This window comes from Ascaphus truei, chromosome 4 (assembly GCF_040206685.1).
Source record: "Ascaphus truei isolate aAscTru1 chromosome 4, aAscTru1.hap1, whole genome shotgun sequence".
Classification (NCBI taxonomy): domain Eukaryota; kingdom Metazoa; phylum Chordata; class Amphibia; order Anura; family Ascaphidae; genus Ascaphus; species Ascaphus truei.
In genome coordinates this window covers 132,974,580-132,990,006 of record NC_134486.1, presented here as the reverse complement: position 1 = coordinate 132,990,006, position 15,427 = coordinate 132,974,580, and the positions used below count along the sequence as shown (strand labels likewise).

Below are 15,427 nucleotides of genomic sequence, written 5' to 3'. Positions count from 1 at the left end.
AGAAACCTTTAATGATTTGAAAAAAAAATTGTCTAACAACTAGAAGTAAGGAATCTTTACTACGTAATTGTATTTATAATGTTACACGTGGTTAATCATATATAATGGTATACAATATACACCATTAAATTAATATAAGAAACAACGAGGAAGATGTGTCCCTAACCTGACAAGCTAACAATCTAAATTGCAATGTAAATCACATTGAACGACATGTTGACAGCTTTACCTGCTTTTTTTGTTTAAAAAAAAAAAAAAAAAAAAAAAAAAAAAATAGAGGTGCCGCAGACAGCTTTCCCTGGGCCCAGCATTAGTGTCTACTGGAACGTGGCTGCTCCTCCCCCCTCCCCCCACCCCCCCAGTGTCAGCGGCCTTGTGAGACAGCACCTCTATCTCCCACACCTCCACCTCTTTCCCACACCTCTATCTCTTTTACACCCCCACCTCTCTCTCTTTTCCATACCCCCACCTCTCTCTCTTTTCCACACACCCACCTCTCTCTCTCTTTTCCACACACCCACCTCTCTCTCTTTTCCACACCCCCACCTCTCACTTTCCCATACCCACAACTCTTTCCCACAACCCCATCTCTCTCTCTGCCACACCGCCATCTCTTTCTCTCTCCCACACTATGCCCCCCCAATATACATACTAACCCCAATATACATAGCAACCCCATCCCCAATAGCCCCCCAAAACACATAATACACACGCACTGAGATACACACACATCCCCCTTCAGAATGATATGGGGGGGGGGGGATAGGACTTGTCTGGTCTGTTTGGAGCTGCTCTGTAGAGCTCAAACATGTGAGGGGCAGGGAAACAGGCAGAGCAGAGAGGTATTGGCTGTTTGGGGTGATGGCCCCGCCCCCTTAGCAAGCAGGCGGAAAAACTTGCAGCAGGGGAAAGAGAGGAGAATACCGGCCTGCCTCTACTGATAATATAAGGGTTTAAACAAAAGAAAAGAGGTGACTGGGGATTTTAATTTCAATATAAGCAGATAAAGGGGCAATTTGCAGTGCTAGTCTACAATTATGTATGTTACTGGCCTACTGTATTTGTACCCACACTAGCAACTATTTTTTTATTGTATCTAGCAGTGACAATGTTTACAGGCATACCCCGCATTAACATACGCAATGGGACCGGAGCATGTATGTAAAGCGAAAATGTACTTAAAGTGAAGCACTCCCCTTTCCCCTCTTATCGATGCATGTACTATACTGCAATCGTCATATACGTGCATAACTGATGTAAATAACGCATTAGTAACAGGCTCTATAGTCTCCCCACTTGTGCACAGCTTCGGTACAGGTAGGGAGCCGGTATTGCTGTTCAGGGCGTGCTGACAGGCACATGCGCGAGCTGCCGTTTGCCTATTAGGCGATATGTCCTTACTCGTGAGTGTACTTAAAGTGAGTGTCCTTAAACCGGGGTATGCCTGTATTGTTCCCCAACAATAAAAAAAAACTATCATTTAATTGCCCATTACAAAAATATATCTGCCTTCCACGTTGACCTCTTTTTTTTCTGGATGTTTACCCTAGAGAAACAGCAACAGGACACTCACTGATGATGATGAATAAGTATATTGGGTGCATACCGTCCAAAGGATAAGTATATAGGAAAAAGAGAGGACAGGCACTCCAAAACTGCAAGAAAGGTGAAGTATTGAACTTCCCGTTTTTTTAAGTTTTGGAGTGCCTGTCCTTAGAGATGGGTGGATTTGAATCCACAGCGGATCGTCCGGTTCCTTTGGTCCACGGATTGCAGGGGATCAATCTCAAAAAGGGTGATTCACATTTTGCTGATTTTTTATTACTATCGCCAATACACTCCGTGCATTCCGCAATCTGCTGACGGATTTTTAAGAATCTGCCGAGTTGCTGAGACAGTGGATTGGAATCTACAAATCTGTCAACGGATGGTATCCAATGAACGGTTTTTGAGGAATCCGCGCAGATTAAAACCAACCAAATCGGTTTGCGGATTTTACACTGAGAAATAGATTTTGAGGGGAAAATACGAGAAAACCCGGGAAACGAATTTGGGCGGATTCGCCCATCTCTACCTGTCCTCTCTTTTGTACACACACACACACACACACGTATATGTATGTGTATATGTATATATACCCACACACAAGCATGCTGCCTAGGGATCACACTCGAATCCTCTCTCACATTCTCTTCTCACATTCAAAACGTATCTAAAACCTGTCTCTTTTTCCTCCGCAATATTACAAAGATACGCCCTTTCCACCGTTGCTTGACTGCTACAACTCTGACTCAGGCCCTCATTCTCTCCCGTCTCGATTACTGTAACCTCCTGCTGTCCAGCCTTCCTGCCTCTCACCAGTCTCCCCTACAATCTATCCTAAACGCTGCTGACGGAATCACTCTACTCTTTCCTAAATCTGTCTCAGCGTCTCCCCTCCTGAAATCACTCTCCTGGCTTCCTATCAAATCCTGTATCTGGCACTCAATTCTCCTCCTCACTTTTAAAGCTTTACACTCTTCTGCCCCTCCTTACATCTCAGCCCTAATTTCTCACTATACACCATCCTGACTCTTGCATTATGGTCAAGGATGTCTTCTCTCTACCCCTTTGTATCTAAAGCCCTCTCCCGCCTTAAACCTTTCTCACTGACTGCCCCACACCTCTGGAATGTCCTTCTTCTCAATACCCGACTAGCACCCTCTCTGTCCACCATTAAGACCCACCTTAAGACCCACTTGCTTAAAGAAGCATATGAGTAGCACCGTGGCTAATACTATACGCATGATACAGCAAGCTTGGCCCCCTGCAGGTGCACTTACCAGAATGCCCACCTACTGTCTGTGTACGTTCTTTCAACCTACTAATTAGAATGTAAGCTCTTTGGAGCAGGGTCTCCTCTTCAAAAAATGTTACTTTTATATCTGAAGCACTTATTCCCATGATCCGTTATTTGCATTATTTGTTATTTATATGATTGTCACGTGTATTACTACTGTGAAGCGCTATGTACATTAATGGCACTATATAAATCAAGACATACATGCAAACATACATACACACGTACGGAGATGCGTGTTTTTTATGCAAATAAGGAAAAAAAAAATAGTACTTTAAATAACATGTCCACAGATCACAAACCGCTTATTTCAGAACATACTAGTAACTCTTATTTCTAGCAGAATATGTTTGTATATGTGAATATTTGATAAACTTGCCACACAATGTGAATCTATGCAGCGCATTTTGTAAATGAATCCCTCTAGCCAATTTTTAGCACATCCACATTTGCACTTGCTAATTGCCAAAGCTGTGCCAATCCCTATGTTAGGCTATGTATAAACAAATGATGCACAGGTTATATGAACTATTTGAAGCCTTGCCATGGGCTATTAAAGGTGCATTCCAATTTCAGATATATTGCAGAAGCACTAAAATTAAATCAGGGAGTCAGGTAACGCTTACTGTGACGTGCTGTATTATTAAAAATGTATTTAGGGCTCAATAGCTTCTTCCATTAAGTTCCAAAAGCGTAACTTCAAAAATCGCAACAATAAATAAAATGAATAATCAATAACGTTTTGGCCTGTTGTTACTGAAGCATGAATGTTACAGCAATATATTAACTGTTTGTATGAAATACTGTTTGTATGAAATTGCCAGCAATCTGCCATCTTAAAACTGCAGACCAAGCAATATCCTACATGTTTTTTTTAATAAATCAGTTCTGTACTATGAGAAAATACTTGTAACATTTTTTGTTTAAAACAAACAAACAAACAAAACAACTGTGAATGACATGTTTAATGTATTATAATGTAATAATCATGTTTTGTTTCTATAGCAACCATTTACAAAGTCACATCCCCTTCCACTTCTAACTAGCTCTGGCACACCCCTTTTTGAGCCCTGCCCTCTCTCTCGCAGTGCACCAATTGTAGTTAGTGCTCATCTTTGGTCCTCTTCTACTGCACTGACAGCCTTTTAGTGAATGCCCGAGCCGAATCTTCGCCAGTCAATCACAGGAGAACGTATTGATCGGCAACTTAGATAATTACTTATCATTGTGTGGATTGTATTGATGCACATATTAAAGGGGGAAAAAATATCAAATTAAAAAAAAAACGGCAGCTTGAACTGCTGCTTTAAAAAGGCCCCCCAAAAATATAAATGTTTAATTCTTTCAGTAACATAGGGGCCCACAGCACATTGTCTTGCTGGTCCTTCTGTCACTGAAAGGGGTTGAAAGAGAAAACAACCTGTTGATTTCATGAGGTGACCAGAATGCAATGAAAAGCCGCTTTTGGACTAACTAATCGGGACTGAACCTTGAAATATGCTTCCTTTTAAGGATGGTAAACTCTCCGGGGCAGGGATTTCCTTTCCTATTGTCTGATCTTGTTTGCTGCACTTATTGTATTATAATTCCCTGTACTGCATTGTCTCTATTGTACAGCGCCGGGTACAGCTGGGGGCGCTATATAAATAAAGATATATTGAACATACATGGTAATCAATTATACTTTTGTTCTGTCTCTGCAAAAAGAGGTGCGAAGCATTTCAATGCAATGTGGCTGTTCTCATAGCAATGGGGCGAGCATCTTAACGTGGGTAATCCACAATGATCTATCAGTGATGCTTGTGTTCAATGATTTGTTGTGACAGGCACATTGCAAGCATCCACCTACAAGTTGAAACTGAAATCTGTGTATTGAATTATGAAGTGATGTATGAAGTATTTACAGTGCACGGCCCATGTTGCATTACAGATGTCACCTTCACCTACAAAGGGCATCTCAAAAATGAGAACAGGATTTTGTCCTTGTTCCCAGCTGCAGCGTAAAGCACAGGGCTTCCCCTGACAAGTCTCCTAATAAATGTACTCCCATGTTGCCACAGAAAGTTAACACCTGCACTTTGTTTGCCAAGTTTGACTTGTGCATAAAGAGCTTTTCGCAGCTAGAGGGGGCCTGCAAAGCAATCCTGCTAATAGTTACACCAACTGGATTAAGAGAACAACCTCATTTTTAACCATTCTATTGACACCCATTGTTAGATGAGCATTCCAGAATACCTTCAAAGGACACCGTGTGGGTCACTGAAGAAGACTGTCAAAGACTAAACTCTAGTAAGGTTAGAGCAATACATTACAGCAGCCTCACTTTGATACAGAGTCCTACCACACAGATATATACACACACATATATATATAATATATACACACACAGGTGGTCTTCGCTATCCGATGGTCCATTATCCATCAAACGGATTATCCGACACCAGATAATGTATTCCACTGATCTAATTATCTGACATTGGAACGGATTATCCGCCGCTCACCGTCACGTATTAACAGTCGATTCACAATCCCATGGACCGCTATCCGACGGCGGTTTGCAGGACGGATTTGGGCGGATAACTGAGGACTGCCTGGGTGTGTGTGTATATATGTATATATATATATATATATATATATATATATATATATATATATATATACAGTGTTCGACAAACCTATACATTTGCACGCCCCGGGCAAGTGGATTTAACATCGTGGCGAGCTCCTATTGGCCCAAGCAGCACACGTGTGGTACTAGGTGGCGAGTAGATTTTTTTGTTAGGCGAGTAGATTTTTTGGTGATTTGTCGACCACTGTGTGTGTGTGTATATATATATATATATATATATATATATATATATATATATATATATATGTTATGTATATATATATATGTTATGTATATATATGTGTATATATATATGTGCAGTGTTCGACAAACCTATACATTTGCTCGCCCCGGGTGAGTGGATTTAACCCCCGGGCGAGTAAATATTGGCCCAAGCAGCACACGTTTGGTACTAGGTGGCGAGTAGATTTTTTTGTGTGGCGAGTAGATTTTTTGGTGATTTGTCAACCACTGTATATGTGTGCATATATATGTGTGTATATATGTGTATATATATATATATATATATATATATATATATATATATATATATATATATATATATATATATATATATAGACATGTAGTGACCAGGAGAATCATGATAACAGAAGACAGCACACCACAATAATAGTCTTCTATTATCAGGATTCTCCTGGTCACTACATGTCTATATGTTCATTATGGGACAAGCATCTGCCTTCTGACAAACGTGAGTGCAAACCTCCATACCAATGACTATATATATATATATATATGTATATGTGTATATGTGTGTGTATATATATATATATATATATATATATGTATATGTGTATATATGTGTGTGTATATATATATATATATATATATGATAGGTATAAGGAACGAACGTTTAGTTTTATATTCACTTTATTTAAAAACACACACATATTATACACATACTGTACACTATGCAGAGGACAATTCTTTCCTGTTCCCCACCCAATTTGTGTTGCCCACTGCACATTATGGTGACTTTAAATCTGTGAGAACATTTACAATGTTTCATGAGCCTTCTGCTGATGTATTACAATCACACAACCTAGTTCAAGAGCCCAATAAAGACTATGTTTAGACTACAGTTCGGCAATCAAAATGAACTAGAACCAATCCAAAACATGCAGTCCAGTGACATAGTAACGGCACAGTAGTTCGACGCTAAAGAGATTTAAACTAGGTTACTGATGCCTTGTACAATATTTTCAATCATTTTTTTTTTGTACTTGTTTTCATTATCAACTGGATCACTGGATGGGTTTCTCAATGGAGGGGTAAGTAGAATAATATATTCTCCCAATACGGAAGTAAATTAGTTTAAGGGCAATAAAATGCACTCTAGACTTAATGTTAGAATATGTACAAACATTTGCAGGTAATACTTTCAAATGTATGTAAAAATACTTGCCCCATTTCTCACACTAGCAGCACGTTAGTTGATAGCAAACATGTAAAAAAAAAAGGATGGCATGCTTAAGTCTGACAAAAGTTCTAAATCTATATCACAGGCACCTGTTGATATATCTGACATCAAGCATAATCGTATTTAAGAAGTGTGCTGAGAGTCAAGGCACTTTGAATGTCTGTGCTTCAGGTATCAGCTTGTGGTATCTTCCAGCTAAGGACCTGTTCAATGTGTATTGATCTCTCTCTTACTGCCCTGGGCAGCAATAGAGATGTGTGAATGTCTCAAACTGTTGAGCACATTTTGTCACAAATTTTGAAAAATTAGCAAATTATCACCAATTTTGTCATTTTTGCCAGGAAATAATTTTTCTGCAAAAATGGAACTAAATAGCAATACATGGAGATCCAGATCACCTTGCACATTCACTTGTAATGCTTGCCAATTTTCCCCGACGTGAGGTTTGCCGATTTTATGTAAAAAGATAAAAATGGCAAATTTCACCTGGTTCATGCACTTTGACGAAAATGCACTTAACTACAACCAAGTGTATATGTAAAAGGGATTGTAAAATTGCACAGGACCCTATTCAATAAGTAGCGATAGCACAGATCGCCTCATTGACTTGAAGCCGGATCGGCGCTATCGCAGTATAAGCCCCATATGGAACGTAACTTCCCACCCAGTGGAGGTGAAATACCAGCCAGGGCAACTTCTAGAGGCCACCATGTGTCCATCTTTTGTGCTATGTAGAAGATGGCACAACTACCCAGAGGGTCATATGGTGCCTTGATTCTCTACACATGGATCAACAGTAACAATGAAAGATGTGGGCTACAGAAATGTAAGAAGTATATTGTCCCATTATTATTACTTTTTTCTAGCTCCAGATTGCCAAGGACGACATCAGCTAGTCCTGATTTTGCAGTCATTATGCTTCAGAAAGTTTAATGCAATTGCCCCTATTTGGGATATTTCTCATTACACAATGTTCATTAGTTTCTATTAGAAAAGTGACATGTGAGATTGAGATTCTTAGATTGTAAGCTCTTCGGGGCAGGGATTTCCTTTCCCATTGTCGATTTTGCTGCACTTAATGTATTATTATAATTCCCTGTACTGTATTCTTTGCGAAGCGCTGAGTACACTTTTGGTGCGATATAAATAAAGACAGACAATACATACGATGTGTAAAACCAGGTTCTTGACTTGTCTATAATGTTCATTACACTTTCTCCTATCAGACTTCTTTACTCAATACCAAGACAAATTAAAACCTGACCTTGATGGCCTGAAGGTGGATGACCATTGTACAGTTAGTTACCACATTAGGCATTGATTGATTTATTTACATGGACCATATTTTTGTCTGGCACCTAACAGTGAGGATGTCAACCTCATCACCATCACACTCATCCTACTACTCCCATTGCTCCTACAGCCATCAATAATATCACCCAACTAAATCCCTTAGAGTCCAATCATTCAGTTTCATAATCACAATCCCCATTCAGAAACCAAGCATTAGTTTGAGAGCTACAGTATGTTTTGTGAGCAGTTGTTACAGTGATCACCTGTCTCTAGAAGGTCAGCATTTCTTATAGTTTCCACCAGTGGAATACATCTTTGGGCTATAACAAAAACAGAGCAGTCTAAGCATGCCCCTAGTGATCAGTACTCCCCACCCCCTGTCCTACACACAGATCAGTCACGTTGTATCTCACCCCTGTAGCTGGAGCTTGTGCTGCAGCTGCTGCAGGCTGGGGCTGCTCTGGGTGTCCTGCTGCAGCTTGCTCCGGGAGAACGAGAAGTGCCGGGTCGTCTGCTGCTGCGGCTGCTGCTGTCTCTGTACCAAGGAAGGGCCGGAGTTAGAGCTGGAGCTGACTCTGCTCATCCTGCGGCTCCGTTCCTGGGTACTCACATGACTTGTGCCGTACTGCTGCCTGCTGCTGCTGCTGCTGCTCAATACAATGTTGGAGCTGCTGAGGGGCACAGGGTGTTGCTGCTGGTAGATCCCCGGGGGTCCTGGGTGCACTACATAAGTAATCTTCCTTACCCTTTCTGTATTAGCCAGAGCAGAGGATAGGAAAACAAATGCACAAAGCAAAAACCCCCACCTGCTGCGAGCCATGTGTGCAACAAACTATCAAAATTCTATAGATATGTGTCTTTCCTTGTTCAATTTGTATCTTGTTTCTTCCACCCTGGGTGCAAGTTGCTTTTTCTGCCTCCTTTTCTCCTGTTGGCTTTTTCCCCCCTTTCTTTCAAACTCTCTCCTCTCTTGCTGCAAAGCTAAGAAAGGAATCAACTCCTCTTGTCCCAGGCAAAGTTGAGACTCAGAAGAAGCAGAAGCAGTTTAGTTCCAGCCAGCAAATAAACATGACTTGAAGTCGGGGAAGAGAAGAAAGGGATCTGAGCTCCAGGAGCTGTTTTAAACCAGCAGCCAAGGAGAGAGAGAGAGGAGAGGAAGAAAAAGAGAGAGGGGAAAGAAGGAGGTGGAGAAGTGAAGGGGGCAGTTCAGGGGGTTTCTATAAGGAGCAGATGTTTAAATTGCTTGAGCTGCCAGTGTAGCTCTCTGCCTGTGTGCATGGGTGGAAGACTACCACAAATGTTGCAGCTTAGCTTAAATAAAGGGCTTTCAAAGTTTGTGAGTGAGTGTGTAAAAGTGGGCTGCCTGTCAGCACAGAGCAGCCAATCCCTGCGAGATGTGATGTTATGCAGCACATCCTAATTGGGAGATACATGGGCAATGAAGTTAAATGACAACCTGTATTGCATGTTGCATTACTGGGTTATTATTTTGGCATCGTTTATAATTGCAATACAAAGTCACATTGAAGTCATGGATCTACATTCCAAATGTCTGATTCATTTTAGAATACATTAGTAAACAATAAATAAAAAAGTAATGTTTGTGGGGAAACATGTTAAAAGCCTTTCTTTTTGCTTGAAGTGCTGGTGGCATATTGCACTCAAATTTATGCTAAGCTCTTTAGTACCATTGTGTGACTAGCTGTGAATTAGTTAACACAGTACTTTATGTTAGGGGAATAAATGTAGGGCATTGCAACACATTTCCATGCTTTTTTTTTTTTAATATCCCTATTGGGGAATTGTATATTACTCCCAGCCCCTACAACGTTTCCTCATAAAATGGGACAATAATTGAAGTACCCAAACACACTGATCTTTGCCAAATCTGCCATGCTTTGTGTGGTCTCCTTCCCTGTTGTCCATAGCAAGAGACACTTATATAGTAATGTCTATACTGAGTGGAACAAACTGCACTTGCTCATCTGCACTTACAACTGTGTATATTTTATCAGTTTCAACCATATATTATATACGGCGGGTAAAAATGTGACAAAAACCCACCACCACCGTACAGCGTACAGCATATAAAAATGTCACTTGTGAGCACATTCACATGTGTCAGACAGGGCTGGAACCCTGCTTTTCACCATTACCTCTTAGAACACAATGCTTCCAATGCAGCTTGGGATTCTGGGGGATACTATTAGTTATAAGGCATCATCCACGTGTAAAAACAGCTGCTTTAATTATTACTATGTATATAGCGGAATAAGAAAACAGCGTAAGCTTAAATGTGGAAGAAAAAAATTACGCTGGTTGCCTCCCACTCTCAGACATACAGAACGGCAAAGAATTAACTATATATTTTCTGGCAGGAAACTAGTTAATTTTTCTCCTCCTTCCCCCTGATTCCCTCCCGTTTGCTATACACAAGGCATTGAAAGGGGCTATTGAGCGTTTATTCCGCAGGCTCTAGTGAGCTCCCCTGCAGATGATTCCACACAGACTGCAGGCCTCCATGTACTTTAACACTAGGTTTTATGAGACTTTCTTTATGATATAGGTCTGTTTGTGCAATGGATTTCCCAGGAGACATTCCCACTATGCACATGCCTTTCACCGCACGCAGTGCTGGATTGCATTACACAATGCTTTTTACCAGTGACATCATCAGTTATGGTAAAGCAGAGAGTGTGATACTACCTCAGCGTAACCTGAACTTTTGAAACAATTCCACTTGTTTAAACAAATGCAAGGTATCATTTTCACTCCAGGGAACACGTGCAATCTTTGTTTCTAATACAAGTACAATTTTTATCCAATTGTTAAAAAATTTCTTTCGCTTGACATTCCCTAGATTAGGGATTTTTAACCAGGGTGTGTCATGCAAATGAACAGAACAGGAATACACTGAGAAGGACTCCAAATAAAAGAACTACACTTAAAACAAGGAGAATATGAGAGGAAAATTGCATTTTAAAGGTGAACAAAAATGTAAACTATTATGTTGACTATCAATTGTAGGTCCAAATCCACATAGCCGTCGAGAGAACTTCCCTTTGTAAAGAATGTAATTGTCAAAAAAAAAAAAAAAACTAGCACTACTAATAGCAAAGATTTGGTTAATTTCATATTTTGTAAATTCATTACACACTGGATTTCTTTCTTATATTAAGGATTTTAACAAGGCTACAGGAGGGCTGCATATTTCAGAGAAAGAGGCATGCTAAAATTAGAGGTCATGCTCTGATGTTGGAGGGTAGGAGGCTCAGGGTAAAAGTGAAGTAGTTCATAGGTAAAGGGTGGTGGATTCGTGGAATTGATGCCCAACAGAGGTGGTACAGGCTAATATTGTAACAAAAAGGAAAACATGCATGGGATAGACATAAGGCTATTCTTTATATGAAAGAAAGCCAAGGATCAGATGGGGTCTGAGGTTTCACAGCAGATAGGAAAATAGGCAGACACGGTGGGCCAAGTGCTTCTTATCTGCCGTCAAATTCTGTTTCTATGTTTAGGGCCTCTGCTTTTCTTTACCCTTAGAGCACCGTGTTTTATAATAGAGCCAATAAATATAAGGGAAGGGGGAAGAGATAGAGATATGGCAGCACAAAGCACAGCGAAACCTGACAAAAGACAGAGAAAATAAAATCCTTCCAGTGTCTTGGTCTCCATGTTTACATACTAACTTAAAAAAATATATATTTTAAAATACCTATATGTGTCATATTTGGTTGAAAATGCATTAAAGCTGCAGTTCAAGCTGCCGTTTTAAAAAACAAAAATATATTTTTTTTTCCTATTCAAAATGTGCATCAATGCAATCTGCACACTGACAAGTGATTAGCTAAGCTGCAATTTTTTTTTAATGCTACAAGTATTTTCTCATAGTACAGAACTGATTTATTAAAAAAACACACATGTAGGTGTAGCCCTTGTACCCCCCCAACCCCCCATAAGTGAGATTGGGGGTATACGCTATGGATGCTACTGGTGCTGCCTTTACCTGTTGGCCCACAGGGGCCTAAGCCTCGCCACGGGGAGCCTGGGTGATATAATACAATATTCTCAGTGCAGCGCCTCCACCTGTCAGGGATCCCAGCGTAGTGGGAGGAGTCCCTGACAGGACCCAATAACATTATTCACACACTGTGTATAAAACAATAACATTTACTGGCAAAGGAATAACTCTTAACGCTCTAATGGTCACTAATAGGTACAACTACCGACTAAGGCTGGCACGGCTGTAATCCACCACCGTGTTCCCCCACACCGTGTCCACAGAGAATCCCACACCAAACCCCAATATGTGAGACAGCGCTGCCTACTAGGTGAGATGTACTTGTTGGTGTATATGTACCTGCCTTGTGCTCCAGCACCCGGGTGCACCGATTGGAATACGGGGGATCCGCCGATCCAGCGATGTCATCCACGACAAGTCCGCCTCCAGCGGGAGCTGGAGTGTCCCACACAAAGATAGTCTCTCAGCTCAAGCAGGGTGATCTGGTCCCAAACCACAATTCTCAGGGCTGCGCAGCGTTGCAGCTGTGTCCCTGAACTCATCAAACAGCTGAGTCGGGGCCTAGCTGAGGCCTATGGGGAATATGGCCTAGTGCAGAGGGTCACTGACCCCTGCACACATACACCCTCCCCTATCTGTGTCCCAGCTCCGATTAACTAGCGTGGGCTGAGCACGCCAAATGTATATATCCCTGCAGGAGAATCCTCGAGGCCTATTGGCTGCTGTGGGTCAAGTGGTGCCTTGCCCCTTTGCACCCTGGGGCTTGTAGTCCCTGCGGAGCCTATCCCTATCAGCCCCCGCGTGTGCCTAGCATATTGTGCATGTGTGACTGTAATGGCCGTCACTGGGAACTTTCTGCACATGTGCGACTGGGTAATGGCCCCGGAGCTTGTCCTGCACATGCGCAACCTCCGCGCGTGTATGCGCCCTCCAACAGGGCGTCGCCCTGCAGAGGGGGCCGCCGGTGAGCCCGCCGCCACCCACAACGTCCCCCATGGCAGCAGGGGTAAGGGTGGCAACCAGGAGGACCGGAGCACCAGAGGGGACCAGGGCTACATACAGTAGGATATTGCTTGAACTGCTGCTTTAATCACTGCGTGAGCCCAGGCTCCTTAAACCGCCACTCTGTGATGTGCAAGAATGGTGTGTGCAGTAGCCCTGAACACTGACGACCAGTCTCACTGCACTGCTAAGGACTGCTGGCGCTCCACATCCTCACACTCGTCGTCTTCCTCCTCAACTCTGGTTTCTCTTTCTCAGGCCCTAAGCCTAAGTTTCTGCTGCAGTACTGGAGGCTGAGCCTTCACCCCAAGAGCCAGTGGGAGGGGTCACAGAGCCATGTGAACCCCTCAACATTATCCAGCTGCCCCCATTCCTACTGCTAAATGTGAGCCACAGCATTGACTCTGTGTTTAATGTTCATTCATATACACTGACAAACATACATAAATGCATCCCTGATATATACATGTACCATGCACTAAATTACAAACTTATATACACACTGACACAGACTCCTGTTCCACTGCAGCATGGAGAGAAAATGCTAGTGTTCTGATATTCTGTGAGTAAGTCTCAAACTGAAATTGTTGGTGAATGGACTGCTATGAATGTATGTCATTTTAGCAATAAATATATTTAGCAAACATAAAATACCAAGTGCAGTGCAAAATATGTGCAATAAAAAGACACAATTATAATTTTTTCTTTTTAAATACACAAGATTATTTATGAAATTATTTCAACCTTTTTAATAAGAGATTTTTATGGTTCTAGATGTCATTCTCAGAGGAGGGCTGTGCTGTGATAAGTGGAGATGAGTTATGCTGGGCCACATGGCGACCGGAAGTATAGAGAAGGGTTCTGATGTATCACCCATTGATTTGAATATGGCGGTGCTGATCCTGTCATGTTCTGTTCTTCCAAGGTTCTTTTTTTTAAACCTAACGTCAAAGCCATTAGCAAGCAACACAAATCATGCGTCCTGGACATGATGTGTGAGCCACCCCCGATAGTCATTTAGCACTGGTTGGGCTCCAAAAAGTCACATAAAGCAGACATACCGGTAGTTAAAAGATTGGTTCCAGTCAGTTGTTTAAAATAAATGACTCTGCCATTGTCTATGTTTGTGTGTGTCTCATTGTCTGTGTGTGTCTTTCAATGTCCCTGTGCGTCTCATTGTCTGTCTCTCTCTCATTGTGTCTCTCTCATTGTCTGTAGGTCTCCCTCATGGTCTGTGTGTATGTGTGTCACTGTCACTGTGTGCATACAGTATAGTAAACTCTATCACTGCCAGAGGCAAACAATTTGTTGAGGTGTGTGTGTGTGTGTGTGTGTGTGTGTGTGTGTGTGTGTGTGTGTGTGTGTGTGTGTGTGTGTGTGTGTGTGTGTGTATGTGTGTGTGTGTGTGAGGGGGGCATGTGGAGGCTTTTATATTTTGATATCATCCAAGAGATGAGCAAGTTAAACATACTGTAAGGCATTTACAAAGAATGTCCTAAATAGTGGACTGCTGGTCTGTGATATGGAGGTGGTACTGGGTGAGCCAGGGTTATATGGAGGTGGTTTGGGGTGAGACAGGGTTGTATGGAGGTGGTATTGAATGAGACAGGGTTACATTGAGGTGCTATTGGGTGAGGTGGGGGTGTAAGGAGGTTGTCATTGAGAGAGACGGGGTTACATGGAGGTGATATTGGGTGAGGTGGGGTGTATGGGGCGGGTTTAGTTGGAGACGATTGTGATTCTATGTAACACTAGTTTTTAAAACCTTAGGAACATCTTGTTATTTAACCCCCTCCCTGCGGTGCAATCTGGTTATACTCAGTGTAAAGTACAGTGAGGTTATACTCTAATACTGCACTATACACCAACACTGAGGTGCTCTGCGCTTTGCTCAAGGCCAAGGCTTCTCTGCAAAAAGCTGCTCCTTGCTTGCTGCTATCAGTGCTCTGCTAACTTCGTACCCCAGTACCAATCAAAAATGGCCTGTGTTAGGCGAAATCCTAACTTCCACCCAGACTTACAGTAACTGACTTTTTCTTTGCTGAAGCAAAAAGGGAGAACATGACTGAAATGTATGAAATGCAAAACTTGATGCATCCCAATATTATCTTTCCGCATAACTAATTCCCAAAACTGCTTAGTGATTAAACTAGAAGAGACATGAAAAACTCAGTTATTTGTTAATGCTTAAGATATGGATAAGATAGGGCCTAAAGATAC

General features: G+C 41.8%; 1 protein-coding gene across 5 annotated transcripts in view; it reads right to left on the bottom strand.

The window, feature by feature from the left end:
- The window catches only part of LTBP1 (latent transforming growth factor beta binding protein 1), a 415,460-nt gene extending 405,970 nt beyond the window's left edge, over nucleotides 1–9,490 (bottom strand). For 3 of the 5 annotated variants that reach the window (XM_075596618.1, XM_075596617.1, XM_075596622.1), the window contains exon 1: nucleotides 8,595–9,489. In XM_075596618.1, the coding sequence (XP_075452733.1) occupies nucleotides 8,595–9,001 (407 nt within the window). In that variant the 5' untranslated portion in view covers nucleotides 9,002–9,489. Of the gene's footprint in view, nucleotides 1–8,594 lie in introns of all 5 variants that reach the window. The other 2 variants (XM_075596619.1, XM_075596620.1) reach the window with 2 other exon arrangements.
- Between the last annotated feature and the right edge of the window lie 5,937 nt (nucleotides 9,491–15,427).